At 42.7% G+C, this 15,000-nt stretch overlaps 2 protein-coding genes across 2 annotated transcripts in view; both read left to right on the top strand.

Moving 5' to 3' along the window:
* Positions 1-9,385, top strand: part of LOC138958258 (bone morphogenetic protein 10-like) — a 15,325-nt gene extending 5,940 nt beyond the window's left edge. The window contains exons 2-3 of the mRNA XM_070329369.1: positions 4,129-4,991; positions 7,329-9,385. Coding sequence (XP_070185470.1) covers positions 4,129-4,991; positions 7,329-7,562 — 1,097 coding nt within the window. The 3' untranslated portion in view covers positions 7,563-9,385. The remainder of the gene's footprint in view (positions 1-4,128; positions 4,992-7,328) is intronic.
* Positions 1-15,000, top strand: part of LOC138958263 (G protein-activated inward rectifier potassium channel 3-like) — a 347,146-nt gene that overhangs the window by 286,066 nt on the left and 46,080 nt on the right. The gene's annotated exons all lie outside the window — the stretch shown is intronic.

Below are 15,000 nucleotides of genomic sequence, written 5' to 3'. Positions count from 1 at the left end.
ATTCAAAATCCTAGCCCATCACAAAAATGCTAACTGTAGACTGTAACATTATGCATATAATGATCATGTGACAATTATATATTTCTCGTAACTGAATACAGGGGACCACACAAAATAAAATGCAGGTCTAGCAACAAGACACCCAAACATAGTTTTTTCTCATCATTTTGGTAGTGAAAAAGCACGCACAATCACCGACAGGAAGCCTAACTTTTAGAATGCAATTCAGGGTCCCAAAACGCGTCAGAAGTTCAATTGATTGCGTCATATTTGTATGTGACGTCTAAACTTTGCGTCGCTTTTCTTCTAATTCACAGAGCTGCCATCACTTTGCGAAGTCAGTCACTTTTTCCCATGTACCTATCCTCGTCAGTGTTTTAAGACCTTTCGTTGCGCAATTTGCGACCGCACAGCCTTGTTGCAAATTGACCGAGAGTCTTCGCGGTAATTGGCTCACGTAAGTGTAGCCTATGCGATGCTAACTTTTCTCTGTCTGTGCGTGCGTGCGTGCGTGCGTGCGTATGTATGTATGTCTATGGTAGAAACTGTAACATTTGACTGAACACCGAAATACTAATTTTACCTGGTTATTATTCAAGCAACAGCTTCAAAGTATTGAAGCAATGATCAACATTTCGTCGGCACGTATGTAGTTAAAGTGTGTATCCAAAGAAAACGGGTGGTGGGGGGTTTTGGGGGGGTAAAAGCACCTGACTGGTTTGTATCGTGTGTGGTATGTGGTCAGGGGTTAAGGTTAGGTCAGATCGCGTGAAGGATTGTGGTATAGATATAGTTATCACCGAGCTGCAGTTCGCCGATTCGGAGAAGACGATTTCACATTGTTCGGTTTCGTAGCTCCAGAAAAATAGACAAAGCAGATACCGAAGGAGATTTCCTACAGGTTAATCTGCACAGCGTGTTTCCAGTGTCGATCTGGCCATCTGGCAGTCGTGTAAGTAGGCTACAGACAGACAGATCTAGATCTAGTGTCTCGCACTCTTGCACCGTGTCACCTATGCTTACTGTGTGTGTGTGTATGTGTGACGGAGTGATTGAGTTTGTGCAGAGAACAGTATCTCTGGTTTGTGTTACTGTTTGTCGATTTCTTACGTGAGCCTTGAAGGCTTCGCCTCTTGTTTTAACATTGATTGGGTCTTTGAGAGTGAATTCTTCCAGTCGTTTTCCTCGGAAACACGAATCCAAAGCTGCGATGGTTTCACGAATAAAATAAACAGCCTAATGGGCTTTTACTTTGATAATGCACGTTTCCCCTGAAGGTTAAACCCATTCATTACCTCGATTTGTCTCATTTAAACATTTGTTACTCAGCTGGTTATGAATGAAAACTCAACAACACATTTCATCGACGTCAAAACCCAACTAAGTTTTCGTCAGCACAAAACCTCAACACAATTATGATTTCTGCAAGATCGAATTATATAGTCATAAGACGTTAAAACATACCAATGGTAATAATAATAAACAAGTCGCGTAAGGCGAAATTACTACATTTAGTCAAGCTGTGGAACTCACAGAATGAAACTGAACGCACTGCATTTTTTCACAATGACCGTAGTCCGCCGCTTGTGCAAAACGGAGTGAAACTGACGAGCCTGTTCAGCGCGGTAGTGGTTTCGCTGTGCAGCATAGCACGCTTTTCTGTACCTCTCTTCGTTTTAACTTTCTGAGCGTGTTTTTAATCCAAACATATCATATCTATATGTTTTTGGAATCAGAAACCGACAAGGAATAAGATGAAATTGTTTTTAAATCGATTTCGGAAATTTAATTTTGATCATAATTTTTGTAATTTTAATTTTCAGAGCTTGTTTTTAATCCAAATATAACATATTTATATGTTTTTGGAATCAGAAAATGATGAAGAATAAGATGAACGTAAATTTGGATCGTTTTATATAAAAAAATAATTACAATTTTCAGATTTTTAATGACTAAAGTCATAAATTAATTTGTAAGCCACCAAGCTGAAATGCAATACCGAAGTCCGGCCTTCGTCGAAGATTGCTTTACAATCAATCAATTTGATTGAAAAATGAGGGTGTGACAGTGCCACCTCAACTTTTACAAAAAGCCGGATATGACGTCATCAAAAGTATTTATCGAAAAAAAGAAAAAAACGTCCGGGGATATCATTCCCAGGAACTCTCATATCAAATTTCATAAAGATCGGTCAAGTAGTTTGGTCTGAATCGCTCTACACACACACTCACACGCACAGACAGACAGACAGACAGACACACACACGCACACACACACACACACACACACACACACACACACACACACACAAACACACACACACATACACCATGACCCTTGTCTCGATTCCCCCTCTATTTTTAAAACATTTAGTCAAAACTTGACTAAATGTAAAAAAAATATCATCGACGTCAAAACCCAACTGCCTGAACATCAGCGCAGACCACAAGAAATGGTTTCCGCAAGACCGAATTATCGACATCTCGTTTCGCACGAGCAAATTAATGGGTATGAGGGTTGGGCGATAATCACGAGAAATAGAGTAGCGGGCGCAACGAGCAGACAAGAATTGCATGCGAGTTTCTCTGTGGTTGTGATAGGCGAGAAGTATGCAGCACCGACATAGGGAGAAGTATGCAGCACCACACCATAGAAATAGGATTGGATGGCAGGTGGCTTTGAGTGAAACCGGTGCAGTTTGAATTTGAGCCCATCTCGTTTTTACATAATTTTAGTCAAGTATGTATGTATATATGTGTGTGTGTGTGTACAGCGATTCAGAGATAACTACCTGACCGATCTTTATGAAACTTTACATGAGAGTGCCTAAGTATGATATCCCCACCCTTTTTTTCATATTTTTGATAAATGTCTTTGATGGAGTCATATCCGTCTTTTTGTGGAAATTGAGGCAGCACTGTCACGCTCTCATTTTTCAACCAAATTGGTTGAAATTTTGGTCAAGTAATCTTCGACGAACCTTGGACTTCGGTATTGCATTTCAGCATGGGGGCTTGAAAATTAATTAATGAGTTTGGTCATTGCAAATCTGAAAATTGTAATTAAAATTATTTTTTTATAAAGCGATCCAAAATCAATTTCATCTTACTCTTCATCATTTTCTGATTCCAAAAACATATAAATATGTTATATTTGGATTAAAAACAAGCTCTGAAAATCAAAAATATGAAAATTACGATAAAAATTAAATTTCCGAAATCGATTTAAAAACAATTTCATCTGATTCCTTGTCGGTTCCTGAGTCCAAAAACATACAGATATGATATATTTGTATTAAAAACAAGCTCAGAAAGTTAAAAAGAACAGAGATACAGAAAAGCATGCTATCCTGCTTTGCGCAACCACTACCGCGCTATTCGGGCTAGTCAATTTCACTGCCTTTGCCACGAGCGGTGGACTGACGATGCTACGAGTATACAGTCTTGGTGAAAAAAATGCAGTACGTTCAGTTTTATTCTGTGAGTTCGACAGCTTGACTAAATGTTGTATTTTCGCCTTTCGCAACTTATTGTACATTGGTGTTGGTCATGTGTGTGCCCTTTGGTTTACGGCATCGACTTTATGCAGGCACTCTGATACGGGGTTGGGGTTAGTGGATTCATGGCATGGCTTGGGTTGGCTTTTGAAAGCGTAACTCTCCAAAGGTACATAAAAAAGAACAATAATTTGTTTTTACAAGGATGGTGGATGGTTATCTTTTGGTTTGTCCTTTTGCCGTTATGCATCGTCATCTCTCTCTCTCTCTCTCTCTCTCTCTCTCTCTCTCTCTCTCTCTCTCTCTCTCTCTCTCTCTCTCTCTCTCTCTCTCTCTCTCTCTCTCTCTCTCTGACACTGTCTCTGACCAACAGTAAAGTTATCAGCGCAAATGCAAATAACACGTTAATAATGATATTACAAGCCTTCACAAGAGCATGTTTCTTTTTCTTCCCTATGCCAACATCCTTTTTTTTCAGAAAAAAACCACATTTCCCGTCCGTTGACTTTTCCATCGTAGGTCTAAAATATGTGAGTGAAATTTGTAACGATATTAATAGAAATTAAACGTCCAACATGATGTGCATGACAACCTCAACAAAATTAGTAATGCAATTATAATTCATGTTCCAGACACCGCTGACGTTGAAGTGGAACAAAATGACGTCAAAAGCAACGATGGCGCTGACGAGCAGTTGCCAGGTCGAGAGACACGTCACCACATGCTAGTCTTCAACGTCACCAGCCTGTTGAACGGTGAAGAAATCTCTCGCGCCGAGCTCCGTCTCTACACGCTGGTCAAACAAGACCGTAACACTTACGTGGGAGAGGACAGGGAGGTGAGAGTGTACGACGGCCTGGGGACCCAACACCTCCCTCCAGTGGCTTGTAGGCGAGTGTACGGCCATGCTTCGGGCTGGGAAGCTTTCGACGTCACTCACGTGGTGCAGTCTTGGGTCAGACAGGGGTCAAGGACGGGGGACGGAGTTCACGTGCTAGAGGTAAAGATTGACAGCGTGTTCCACGGAGGGAGGAACGGGACTGCAGCTGCTCTGGACATCGACGTTGACCCTGAGCACAACGAAGGGCCGCTACTCGTCGTGTTCTCCAGAGACGCCGCAATGCACGTCAAACAAGAGTTACAGAACTTGATCGACCACGAGGCGTCTTCGTACGACACGAGTGAGCAGTCCGATGATTCTTCAGACACTATTGCAGGTAACTCAAAGGAAGCACAGGCGGACATTTTTAACAACGCTGAAGAAAATGACATTGACGTTTCCCCTTCTTCATCAAAAACTAAACACGTGGCAGTTTCAAAACGTCAAAGAAGAGAACTCTTTCTTCCGGACGCAAAAAGTTCAAAACCGGAAGTGGTACCGCTAAGAGTACGCAGAGACAAGCGGAAGCGGAACAGCTGCCGGCGGAAGCCGCTTTACGTGGACTTCCAGGATATCAACTGGCACCAGTGGATCATTGCACCTCAGGGGTACCAGGTGAGTCTCAAACTGTAGAAGGAAAACCTGTATACCTGTCTTAACTGTATTATTGTAATGACAGCAGAGTCCTCTCATGGCATGCCAGATGAGTATTGAAACAACTTTTACTTTCTCAATCTTCTACTAAACTTAGCACCCGCAAAATATTTCGACAAAATTTCGTACCCCAACTAAAATTAAAAAGGCGCTCCATGTCCACATGACTATCTGGCACACTTTTGGGATACATTTTTTTTTATTTTACAAGGGTCACGTAACCGCCGCCCTCGTAAGCATAGCCGAGTTGAGTGCCTTTAATGGCGTAGAAAGTTTGAATGAAGTGAACAGTGAATGAATTTTTTAGTTGGGGTACGGAATTTGTCGCATTATGTTTTTGTGTGCTAGCTGGGTTTAAATTGCAATGCATTGATTTTGGATTTAGTTCTTATCAATAGCGAAGTTAAACATCCTGGATTTCGTTCCAGTCACAAGGTAAGTGATAGAACTGTCACAGAAGCCCACTGTGTGAGCTTCTACTGAAATACGATGTACAAATCCGCACTCTTTAGAAGCGCTACGGTAAATGAACTGCGCAGTTAAAGCGCTCTGTAATAGGAATCGTCTTGATGGCTTTATCAACTGCGCGTATTGAAACTCAGGAATGTTTGCTCACTCTGGATGTTGTGATTTGATTTGTTTTTGTTTTTGTTTTTTTGTGCGACATGTTCGTCGGTTGTTGTGAATTTGTTTCTATGGATTTGATTTGATAATTATACACTTGCTCTCTGTTTATTCATTCATTCATCTATTTATTGATTTGTTGATGTTTTTTTTCTGTTTATTTTGGTATCTTTTGAATTATTGTTTATTTACTTACTGCTGTCGCCTGTTCCTATATTATTATGTCTTTCGTCATTTCATAATGCTGTGCTTTATGAGAAAAATGTATCATATTGAGTTGTGTGGAAGCTGTATCGAACAATACATGACACCTCCTGCCCACGCAGGGTACAATCTATGTCTCTGGTACAACCAATAAACGGGAAAAAAGCCTCTGGCAGCATAGATCCTTGGAAGCAAATAACAGTACACACGGTGGCATACGAAGGACGCAAGAGATTGAGCCAGTTTTCATAAACACTGGCTGTCTACATAACAGTCACCTAGAAATAGCCTCGGTCAGCCTGCTGTGGCTTGCATGGCACAGCATTTCTACGTCAGCCACTGATAGGTCTTGGTTCTTTTTGGTCGCTATCGCCTCCCATACACTTTCTGTTGCCATACACCACACCCGTGCGCATGTCCGCGACAATAGATGGCTACTGCCTGCTCAGGCTGGTGTGCCCGATCTTTTTCAGCTGCACTGTACATCACAAAAGAGTATCACGGGACTCTTGTAGTAGAAGCATTAGTTCTTGTTATCTTTCGATCAATAGATAGCAGACTGTTTTTTCCACGACAAGAGAGAGACTGAGAGAGAGAGAGAGAGAGAGAGAGAGAGAGAGAGAGAGAGAGAGAGAGAGAGAGAGAGAGAGAGGGGGGGGGGGGTGTTGGGCTCATAACGACATTAGATTAGCTGTTGTTTCATGGTTTTGGTGGTATACAGTGGAATCCCCGTTTTCAGACTTTTTATTCATAACAGACGTGGCATCTGTAAATGTTACCCCCGTTTGCAGACTTTCTCCTTTTCAAGACTTGATTTTCTCAGATATTAGGATGTCTTTAAAGGGGGGGGGGGGGCGGGGGCGGGGCGGGGGGGGGGGGGGTTCCACTGTACTGATATGAGTACCGATCAATGCCCTTCTCCATCAAATGTTTCTTTGAGAGCTACTAGCGTCATGATTGTTTACAACTCATGTCAGCGGGAACTCGCATGACTGCTTTCAGTCGAGGGAACTGTGAATGTTACAGTTACATTCCTTCTCTTGAAAACTCTCTCGTGCATCAACATATTTCCAGCCTTAAACGTTGGGTAACAGTGTAGGCCTATTTCAACTTGGACACATTCATTTGAGCATAACAAAACAACAACAACAACAACAACAACAACAACAACAACAACAATAAACTTGCTGAAATAATCCTCCCAAATGCGCGTACGCATCATAGGTACCAGGTCTTAATTCAAAAACCGTGCGCTCACACATTTCGCAATAGACAAAATTAAATTAAAATCTACTAAACTAAAAAATACAACAACAACAACAACAACAACATTAACAAACTAAATTGTAATAAACAAAACCCAACTAAGCTAAATCATATTAAATCAAATTAGTTCTAATGCAATATATTTTAAATCCGTTTAATAAACAAAACTCAAGTTTTAAATACAACTCTGTTTGGTATTTGCAGGCCTTCGAGTGTGTTGGCAAGTGCTACCTCCCAATTGGCGACCACCTCTCCCCGACCAACCACGCCATCATTCAGACGCTCGTGCACGCTGTGCAGCCAAAGAGTGCGGCACGTGCGTGTTGCGTGCCCACAAAGCTCGAGCCCATCTCCATTCTCTATCTGGACAAGAATGGCGTCATCACCTACAAATACCACTATGACGGAATGGTGGTGGCCGGCTGTGGTTGTCGATGACGTCATAAGTGTGAAAGCTGGTTGGCGTCATCACCTACAAATACCACTATGACGGAATGGTGGTGGCTGGCTGCGGTTGTCGATGACGTCATAAAGGGGGAAAGCTGTGTAAGCGCTTAAAAGTGTTGTGGGATTATGAATGTGATGGTGTGTATTTGTCGATGACGTCATTAATTGCAAAGACAAAAGCATTACTGAGGGCTTTGATATGATGTGTATTCGTTTGTCGATAACGTCATTAAGTGCCCAAACAGCGTCATTACCGTCTGAGAGCTATGATGGAAGGATTGTGTATTTGTTCGTGACGTCACTGATGTGAGAACAGTGTCATATTTTTGGGAACTTGAGTAGAGGAATGCCGATTATGGTTACCTAGCTGTCACTGAGAAGGGATTGCTTCGATTGGTTGTGATTGTCTATGACGCCTGGAGTTGCAACGGTCAGAAAGTTGTACCTCCTGCACCTCAAAGTGGGCACAGCAAAAGTGATAGTCGCGTCAGCCATTTGCAATACTATTTACTCGACCAGTAGACACATATTTGTTTGTCGGATGCTGATGACGTCAGTCGACCAAGAGTCATAGTGGTTGTGGGGTTACATTGTCGTTACGTCACAACTCTGAAATCGAAACCTAACAACAAGGACAACTTTGACGCTGTGGTTGTTGTGGTTGCGGCTTTAGTTTCAAAGTCGACAACCGTTAAAACTTCAAGATGAACAAGGACACAGGTTCTGATGATGTCATAGATGTTGTGGAGTTACATTGCCGTTTACGTCATAAATCTGAAATCAAAACCTAACTGCAAGGGCAATTTTGACGCTGTGGTGGTGGAGGTGGTGGCTTTAGTTTCAAACTCGATGACCGTTAAACTTCAGGATGAACAAGATCGTCGTTTACATTGCCGTCTTTGCTGGTCATTGAAATCTCCAACTAAGATAATACCGGTATCTGAAAGTGATGCTATACAAATATGATGACGTCACACCTGGGCTAATAAAAAAGACAGTACTGCCCAGTTCGAAGTCATCATCTGCAATATCCTGTCGATGTGCGAGTTGGTCTTTACATTTTCGTTTACTATATATATTCATTGACTTAAATGATATGCGAATAGTGTCATGTTAATCTTGGATAGTGACTTGTTCGTCGACTGATCTTTTAAAATTGGTGCCTTATTTTTAATTTATTTATTGATTTATTGATTATTTTTCATATGAATACATCATCGTTTTTTAATGCATGACAGAGTCCACTGTGCCTGGAACATAATTTATTTTAAGGCACATGCACTCCTTTCCGCGTAAAGAGTTCGGCTCACCGTCGTCAGATCTGGCAAGACTTTTACATGGGATTAGACCATCCCTCCACTTGGTCACATACCAAAAATCATTACCACGACTGCTTGCTGTAGTGAGGAAAAATTTGTTTGTAAATTAATTTCTTAAAATAACCCTAGTGGCTTTTACAAACCTATTTCAGAAAAAAAATCCTAGTGTGCACAGAGTGTACCCAGTTTGTTCATTTGTGGTATGTGACCAAGTGGAGGGATGGTCTTATCCCATGTCAAAGCCTGGCCAGATCTGAAATTGTGAGCCGAAGTTTGTTCACGAGAAGGAGTGTGCCAATAAAAATGGCACCAAGACGGGATATTGCTTTTCCGGTAACCCACGAATCGCGTCACGTTACTTTTAAGGGGAAAATGCGTGGCATTCATTGGATGATGGTACGTACGCCAACGAACCCTTAAAGTGTAGCTGTTGATTTGATAGACTCTTGAACTACTCGTTTTCAACGAGGATTTACCTTAACACTTGGGCGCGCAGGAATGGAATGGGGGTTGGATGGGGTTGGGGCGTGGGGGGGGGGGGGGAGTTGAGAGGCAGGGATGGTCACATATGGAGAGGTTTGTGTGATTAATCGTGCGTGCACTTGCACTTCGGTGTTGATATTGGTGTTGTTGTTGTTGTTGGATTCTTTGTTTGTTTGTTTTTGCTTTTGTTTTGTTTAGTCTGCTCATTATTTACTCTAAATCACTGAGGGATGAAATTAGTTATATGAATTAAAATCGTCCGAGCACAGTGCGTACATTACTGTGCCAGTTGATAATGACATTCTCGAGGAATGCGTCTTCAACGCATTGCTGTGCTTTTGCGACTTACTAAACTCGTGCGCAACCCTGATATTCAATCTGAAATGCATCATTTACAAATTCATCAAAATTAATTGACCTGCTAGAATAACTTTGTCTGTGCTTATAGTACTTAGACATGGTTTCTTTTTATTCAGGACAATTGTTATTGTATTAATTGTCATGTATCCGCGTATTTGGTTTTTTTAATGAACCGCCCTCCCATAACCTACGCTGCGCATTCAATTCTGTGCCAGTGTTCACCTTTGTTCTTTAATTTTTCAATTGTGTTGCATACAGACTGAAGGACTCTGTTTTTAATTGTTGTAAAAACAGTCTTAAAGTAAACCCGTCTGTGGCAGTAGTGTGTTTGCCATTTTCACTCGGTGACCATTTTCAGTGTACTGTGGGAGTTTTGTTTTGTTTTTTGTCTCGATACATTTATTTGTTATCCATGTTAATGCATCCAGGAACAGCTGTAAACGTTATCTTGCAGAATTCTTTTGAGATCAAAAGCTTTCAGCTGAGAGTTTCTCAGTTGTTTGTTGTTTTGTTTGCTTGTTTGTTTGTTTGTTTGTTTGTTTGAATTTTAAACTTAAGACACGTGGAGGTTTTGTTGACTTTTACTGATGAATAAATAAGTCAATCAATCATTCAATCGGTCAATCAATAAATCAATCAATCCATCAAACTTGCTTGACTGTCGTTTCAGCAGAAGCGGCGAGTTGCGAACAAATTGTACGCTAATACATTTAAACGAAGGGGAATCGTCTGAGCATTTTTCTGTTCTTTGGATTATGGAATTGTTTATTATAATCGTTACTTTTCCATCATTTTGTGTCACTATTTTATCTTGTTGTTGTGTTTCCGTTGCTTTTCGTGGTGTTTTCTTCGCAAGCAAAATAAGGTGTGCCAACGAGCTTAGATGTATATATTTGTCTACATTGGCTTAGCGCTAGAAGATATAAAATGTTATCCTTTTATTTGTATTGCTTAGGGAGAAAGTTAGTATGGTCGTTGCTTTTCTTTTTAAGAGTGGTATATGCACATTACAGTTGGAGTTTATGGAAAGTGCCACTTCATCAGATATCGTCAAGTTTTTCAGTACAGTGTTCTTCTGCATGTAAAAAAAATAAAAATAAAATGTTTTATTTTATTCATTTATTTATCTATTTATCTACTTCATTATTTCTGTATTTATCTACATATTTACTTTTTTTTCCTTATTTTGTTTATAAATTCATTTATATTTTTGTTATTTATTTATTCTATTTTCGTACAGACTTAGAGTGGGCCATCATCGTATCATTCTTAATTTCTTACAGATCACACAAGATTAACAAATTAAATAACAAATTAAATTGTACTTCAGTATCTGAGAGTAAAGAAGTGTGTACAACCATATTTGCACAATGGTGTGTGTGTGTGTGCGCGCGCGTGTGTGTGTGTGTGTGTATGTGTGTGGTGTGTGTGTGTGTGTGTGTGTGTGTGTGTGTGTGTGTGTATGTGTGTGTGTCTGTGTGTGCCTGCGTGCGTGCGTGTTTGTGTGTGTGTGTGTATGTGTGAGCGGGCTAGATGCGCAATTTATCGTCTACAGTCTTGAGTCGAGCGTTTGAAAATGCCTGAGCCTGAAGGCGGGTGTACTTACACCTCTTGATATCAGTCTGCCCTAGAGATGAGGGCGATAGTTGCGGCCAGATTGCCAGAATAGCGCGCTGCATTTTCCTGCATGGAACTAAGGCGCGTCTGCCGCGACGGTGCCTGAGCTAAACACTGGTGGGCACTGTAAACATTCCCCGTCCCTTCACCTCTCTCACCACCATCCGCCCTACCCTTGGTCTCATGCCTGTCTAGCTCTATGTAACTTTTGGTCTGTCTGTGAGCCTTGTACCCTCCGCTTGAACTAAACCACCAACACACTCACATACTCACATAGTAGGCCTATGTATGACCACACTCGTCAAAGGGAACAAGAAAAATCATCACATTTTTCATATCGACGTCCGGAACCACGAGTAGAGTTTCCCGCTAGTCACGAACTCATTAGCTAATTACTAGCAATAGCAGGTGCTCTTCTACACGAACTGGCTACAACAGAACCACCCGTTAAGACTGCCCTCGCCGTTTTGAAATGTTTCCCCTTGTATTACTTTGGTTTTTTTCGCATTTCGTCTTTATGACCTCTGTAAATTTACGAACCTCTACCTTTAGAGTCTGTCCTACACAGTTATTCAAAGGACACAACCCTTACATCTATTAAGATATTTCATTTAAGGATACTCGATCCCTTTCAAAACTTTAACTGACACATATCACAAATCTAACAGATCTAAGAACGATCCACCATTGAGGCCGCAAGGACTGCCTCAGGAAAGAAACTGTTTCTGAAACGAGAAGTCCTGCTCTTCAGAGCGCGGAAGCGCTTGCCTGACGGGAGGAGCTCGAACAGATGGCCGGCTGGGTGAGATGAGTCTGCCACTATACCCCTAACTCTCTTTGCTAAACGTGAGCTGTACAGTGAGGCGACTGACGGAAGTTCGCAACCCACAATACGAGACGCTTGTCTGACAATGCGCTCCAGCTCTTCCTTGTTCCTAGCACTGGCACCGCTAAACCACACGGTGACTGAAAAACACAGAATGCTTTCTACAGTAGCCCCAAAGAACTGCTTTTGGATGGCTTGGTTCAGTCTAAATTTCTTCAGCTGTCTAAGGAAGTGAAGCCTCTGCTGACACTTCTTGATGATGGGCTCTGTGTTTTTGTCCCATGTGAGGTCGCTCGAGATGATTGTGCCTAAAAATCTAAAGGAGTCGACCTGCTCAACACTTTCACCGTTGATCTCTAAAGGGGTGAGTGCGAGTTTGTTCTTTCTAAAATCTACAATCATTTCTTTGGTTTTAGAGACATTGAGCTCTAAGTTGTTGTCAGAGCACCAGCCAACCAACTGTTCCACCTCCTCTCTATACACACTTTCATCATCGTTGGAAATCAGCCCCTCAACTGTCGTGTCATCTGAAAACTTCAGAACCAGCACAGATGGATCTGATGATACACAGTCGTTCGTGAAAAGTGTGAATAAAAGTGGAGAAAGCACACACCCCTGGGGCGTCCCTGTGTTCAGCGTGGCTGAGCAAGAGTATGAACCGTTCACCTTGACTACCTGTGGACGGTCTAAGAGAAAGTCTAAAACCCAATGACAGATGGACGGATGTACGTTCAGGGCTGACAGCTTGTCAAACAGCATGTGGGGGATAATTGTATTAAAAGCACTACTAAAATCGAGAAATAAGATTCTAGCGTATGAACGTGACTTCTCCAGATGACGCAGGATGTGGAACAGACCTAGCGCTACAGCGTCCTCAACCGATCTGTTTGCCCGATAAGCGAACTGGAGAGGGTCACGTGAGGCACCAGTGCATGCCTTTAAGTAGGACAGAACGATCCGCTCAAAAACCTTCATGGCCACTGATGTGAGTGCGACTGGGCGGTAGTCATTAAGCTGGGCGACACGGGGTTTCTTGGGGACAGGGACTATCACAGACGACTTAAAACAACGGGGGACAGAATGCTTCTCTAAGGACTCATTAAAAATGTATGTACAACCCCCCCCCCCCCCAAGTGTAACAGTGCAAAAATTACTTACAGCTACAGCAGTATGTACACCCCCTCCCCCTTAGTAACAGTACAAAACACACCTACAGCTACAGATACAGCAGTATGTATACCCCCCCCCCCCCCCCAATGTAACAGTGCAAAACACACTTACAGCTACAGATTCAGCAGTATGTACAACCCCCCCCTCCCCCAACCCAAGTGTAACAGTGCAAAAAACACCTACAGCTACAGCAGTATGTACACCCCCCCCCCCCCCCACCAAATGTAACAGCACAAATCGCACCTACTACTACAGATACAGCAGTGTGTACAACCCCCCCCCCCCCCCCCAGTGTAACAGTGCAAAACACACCTTCGGCTACAGCAGTAATATGTACAACCCCCAACCCCCCCCCCCGCCCCCACTGTAACAGTACAAAACTCATTTACAGCTACAGATTCAGAATTATGTACACCCCCCTCCCCCCGCTGCCACCACTGTAACAGTACAAAACATACAACACTCCACCCCCTTCCCCCGTGTAGAGTGCAAAACACACCTAGAGCTACAGATACAGCAGTATGTACAACCCCAACCCCCCCCCCCCCCCTGTGTGCAAAACACACCTACAGCTACAAAAACAGCAGTATGTTCAACCCCCCCTCCCCCCCCTACTGTAACAGTACATAACACACCTACAGCTACAGTTACATCAGTATGTACAACCCCCACCCCCCCTCCACCCCAAGAGTAACAGTACAAAACACACCTACAGCTACAGATTCAGCAGTATGTACAACCCCCCCCCCCCCCCCAGTGTCACTGTGCAAAACACACATACAGCTACAGATTCAGCAGTTAGTGTGTACACCCCCCCCCCCCCAAGTGCGTAACAGTGCAAAACACACCACCAGCTACAGATAGATCAGTATGTACACCCCCCCCCAAGTGTTACAATGCAATACACACACCTACAGCTACAGATACATCAGTATGTACACCCCCCCCCCCCCCAGTGTTACAATGCAATACACACACCTACAGCTACAGATAAATCAGTATGTACACCCCCCCCCCCCCAAGTGTAACAGTGCAAACCACACTTACAGCTACAGATTCAGCAGTATGTACTCCACACCCCCCCCCCCCCCCCAGTGTAACAGTGCAAAAATCACTAACAGCTACAGCAGTATGTACCCCCCCTCCCCCTGTAACAATACACACCTACATCTACAGCAGTATGTACACACACACCCCACCCCCACTGTAACAGCACAAATCACACCTACAGCTACAGATACAGCAGTATGTACACCCCCCCCCCACTGTAACAAGACAAAACACACCTACAGCTACAGATTCAGCAGTATGTACAACACCCCCCTCCCCCACTGTAACAGGACAAAACACACCTACATCTACATATACAGATACAGCAGTATGTACTCCCCCCCCCCCCTCACTGTAACAGCAAAACTAACATTGAGAGCCAAAAAAAAAGAAATCACTTACTCGCTCCATCCGTCGGTTGTCCTCGAGTTGACGTTAGCAGCTTGGACACACATGTAGGTTTCCATCCGTCCTGGGACAGTTCTCCGCGCAAACACCAGTGATATTTCAACATCAGAAATATCAACAACCTCAGAACCTATGCTTTCCTCATTAACATTCACATCACTTGTTTCTGATAAGTTGTACAAATCTTCATGAGCGT

Source organism: Littorina saxatilis, linkage group LG2 (genome assembly GCF_037325665.1).
Source record: "Littorina saxatilis isolate snail1 linkage group LG2, US_GU_Lsax_2.0, whole genome shotgun sequence".
Taxonomy (NCBI): Eukaryota; Metazoa; Mollusca; class Gastropoda; order Littorinimorpha; family Littorinidae; genus Littorina; species Littorina saxatilis.
The sequence above is the reverse complement of the archived record's forward strand: the minus strand, read 5'-3'. Positions and strand labels throughout refer to the sequence as shown.